This window comes from Cnephaeus nilssonii, assembly GCF_951640355.1.
Source record: "Cnephaeus nilssonii genome assembly, chromosome: 11".
Classification (NCBI taxonomy): Eukaryota; Metazoa; Chordata; class Mammalia; order Chiroptera; family Vespertilionidae; genus Cnephaeus; species Cnephaeus nilssonii.
The window spans coordinates 66246991-66250166 of NC_137082.1; the positions used below are offsets into that span (position 1 = coordinate 66246991).

Consider the following 3176-nt stretch of genomic DNA (forward strand, 5'->3'; position numbering starts at 1 on the left):
GGAGTCCCGCCCCCTGCGCCTCTCAACAGCAGGGTAGCCCCCCTCAGTGGCAGCGGATCCGTGCCTCTCAATGGCCGGATAGGCCACCCCGAGTCCCGCCCCCCAGCCTCCCGCCGCCCAATCGTGGGCGTAGCGGAGTGATGGTAATTTACATGTTACTCTATTATTAGATAGGATATATAGATGTGTGTTGGATTTTGCTGAATGCTTTTTCTGCATCTATTATTATCATCATGTGATTTTTGTCTTTCAGTTTGTTCATGTGATGTATCATATTTATTGATTCACAAAAATTGTACCAGCTTTGCATCCCTGGAATAAATCCCACCTGGTCATGTTGTATAACCTTTTTAATATACTTTGATTTGCAAATATTTTGTTGTGTATTTTAGCATCTATGTTCATCATGAATATTATCTGTTATTCCCTTTTTTTGTACTGTCTTTATCTAGTTTTGGAATTAGAATAATGCTGGCCTCTTGGATTTAAAAAAAAAATTATTTCAAAGAGGGAGAGGGAGAGTTAGAAACATCAATGATGAGAGAGAGTCATTGATCAGCTGCATCTTGCACACCCCACACTGGGGATTGAACCTGCAACCTGGGCATGTGCAATGACCAGGAATCTAACCGTGACTCCCTAGTTCATAGGTCGATACTCAACCACTGAGCCATGCCATGTGGGCCTCTTGGATTTTTTGAAATGGTTTGAAGAAGATAGGTGTTAGTTCTTCTTTGAATATTTAGTACAACTACCCTGTGAAGCCATCTGGACCAGGGCTTTAGTTTGCTGGGAATTTTTTTTTATTACTGCTTCAATTTCATTCGTTGTTATCAATTTATTCAGGTTTTCTGATGCTTCCTGTTCAGTTTTGGAATATTATATTTTTCTAGAAATTTGTCCATTTCATCCATGTTGTCCAGCTTATTGACATACAGTTATCCATAGTATTTTCTTACAATCCTTTGTATTTCTATGTTGTCAGTTGTTACTTCACCTCTTTCATTTCTGACTTTATTTATTTGGGTCCTCTCTCTTTGTTTCTTTTCTTTTCCTTTTTTTAAAGTACAATTTCCATATTTTTTTTTACCCCAGAGAACTTTTCCTCACTCCTTAAGGATTTAGCTCCTTACAGGGGCTTTGGTGGAGGTTGGGGGCAGCACCCGCAGGTCTAAATCGGGATGCAGGTGTTCAGTCCTTCTGGGCTTCATGGGAATGATTCCTGACTACCTTGCTGTGAATGGCACAGCTCACACAGTAATGTAGCTTCACATACAGCTTGGAAAGCACATAGGTATCGAAGACACTCACTTCAGAGATGTCCCTAACGGCTGTGGCTTCTACTATGTTTTGAATGACAAACTTCTTAATGGCCTTGTCCTTGGGCACACACCAGGCACAGTTGATGCAACAAATAGGCTGCATATGACCTCGGCCTTTTTGGACACAACTGTTATTCCTTCTTTTCTTGGTCATCTTGAAAACGAGGACCTGAGAGAGGACCTCTCTCTTTGTTTCTTAATGAGTCTGGCTAAAGGATCATCAATCTTGTTTATCTTTTTGAAGAACCAGCTCTTGGTTTCATTGATCTTTTTTATTGTTTTTATTTGTTTGTTTGTTTGGGGTATTTTTTTTTTTTTAGTCTCTATGTTATTTATTTCCACTCTCATCTTTATTATTTCCTTACTTCTACTTCCTCTGGGGTTTTACTGTCTGTTCTCTTTATAATTCTTTTAGTTGTATGGTTAGATTGTTTATTTGAGCTTTTTCTTGTTTCTGGAGGTAGACCTATAATGCTATGAACTTCCCTCTCAGAACTACTTTGGCTGTGTTCCATAGATTTTAGGTTGTTTTGTGTTCATTTTTATTTGTTTCCAGGAGGATTTTTACTTCTGCCTTGATTGCATTGGTAACCCATTCATTGTTTAATAATATGCTATTTAGCCTCCATGTGTTTAAATGTTTTTAGTGTTTTTATTGTAGTTGATTTCTAGTTTCATGCTATTGTGATCCAAGATGATGCTTGATATGATTTCAATCTTCTTGAACTCATAGAGACTTAGCTTGTGTCCTAAAATGCGGTCTGTCTTTGAGAATGACACCCTCACACTTGATAAGAATGTATATTCTGTAGCTGTGGAATAAAATGTTCTGTAAATGTCAATTAATTGCATCTGATCTAGTGTGTCATTGAAGATTGCTGTCTCCTTGGTGATTTTTTGTTTAGAAGATCTATCCAGTGATGTCAGTGGGCTGTTCCCTTACTATGGTTGTATTGCTATTGATCTCCCCCTTAAAGTCCTCTGGAAGTTTTGTTTGTTTTATTTTTATTTGGGTGCTCCTGTATTGGGTGCATAGATGTTTACCAGGTTTATATTATCTATCTGTATTGATTCCTTTAGTATTATGTACTGACCTTCATTGTCTCTTGTTATGGTGTTTGTTTGGAAATCTGTTCTGTCAGATATGAGTATTGCTACCTCAGCTTTTTTTTTTTGCTTTTTTTTTTTTCATTTGCATGGAAAAATGTTTTCATCCCTTCACTTTCATCATGTGTGAGTCTTATTCTGAGGTGGGTCTTATGTAGATAACATATATATGGTTTTTGTTTTCTTACCATTCAGCTACCCTATGTTTTTTGATTGGAGCACTTAAGACATTTACATTTAAGGTTATTATTGATAGATATTTATTGCCATTTTTCTTTATGCCTATGTTCCTCTCTTTCTCTCTATTTTTTCTTTTTTCTTACACCAATTCCTTTAGCATTTCTTGCAGTGCTGGTTTGGTGGTAATAAACTCCTTTAGCCTTTTCTTATCTACAAAGCTCTTTATTTCAACTACAATTTTGAATGATAGCCTCGCTGAATAGAATAGTCTTATATTCAGTCCCCTGTTTTTCATTACTTGGAATACCTCATGCCACTCCTTTCTAGTCTGAAGTGTTTTTTTTTGAGAAATCAACTGACAGTCTGATGGGAACTCCCTTGTAGGTAACTTTCTGCCACACTCTTAGAGCCTTTAAGATTCTTTCTTTGTCTTTGACAATTGCCATTTTAATTATGATGTGTCTAGGTATGGGTCTTTTAGGGTTCATCTTGATTGGGACTCTGTGTGTTTCCTGAACTTGAGCGACTTGTTCCTTCACCAGGTCAGGGAAGTTTTCTGTCATTATT

At 37.3% G+C, this 3176-nt stretch overlaps 1 protein-coding gene across 1 annotated transcript; it reads right to left on the minus strand.

Moving 5' to 3' along the window:
* Positions 1-1155: 1155 nt before the first annotated feature.
* Positions 1156-1682, minus strand: LOC307106813 (small ribosomal subunit protein eS26-like). Its single transcript, XM_079783486.1, has one exon. The coding sequence runs from the start codon at positions 1474-1476 to the stop codon at positions 1192-1194; it is 285 nt and encodes a 94-aa protein (XP_079639612.1). The 5' UTR covers positions 1477-1682; the 3' UTR covers positions 1156-1191.
* Between the last annotated feature and the right edge of the window lie 1494 nt (positions 1683-3176).

Excerpts from the sequence above, each read along its gene's own strand:
- LOC307106813 (XM_079783486.1), bottom strand. The coding sequence starts at position 1,476 with ATGACCAAGAAAAGAAGGAATAACAGTTGTGTCCAAAAAGGCCGAGGT.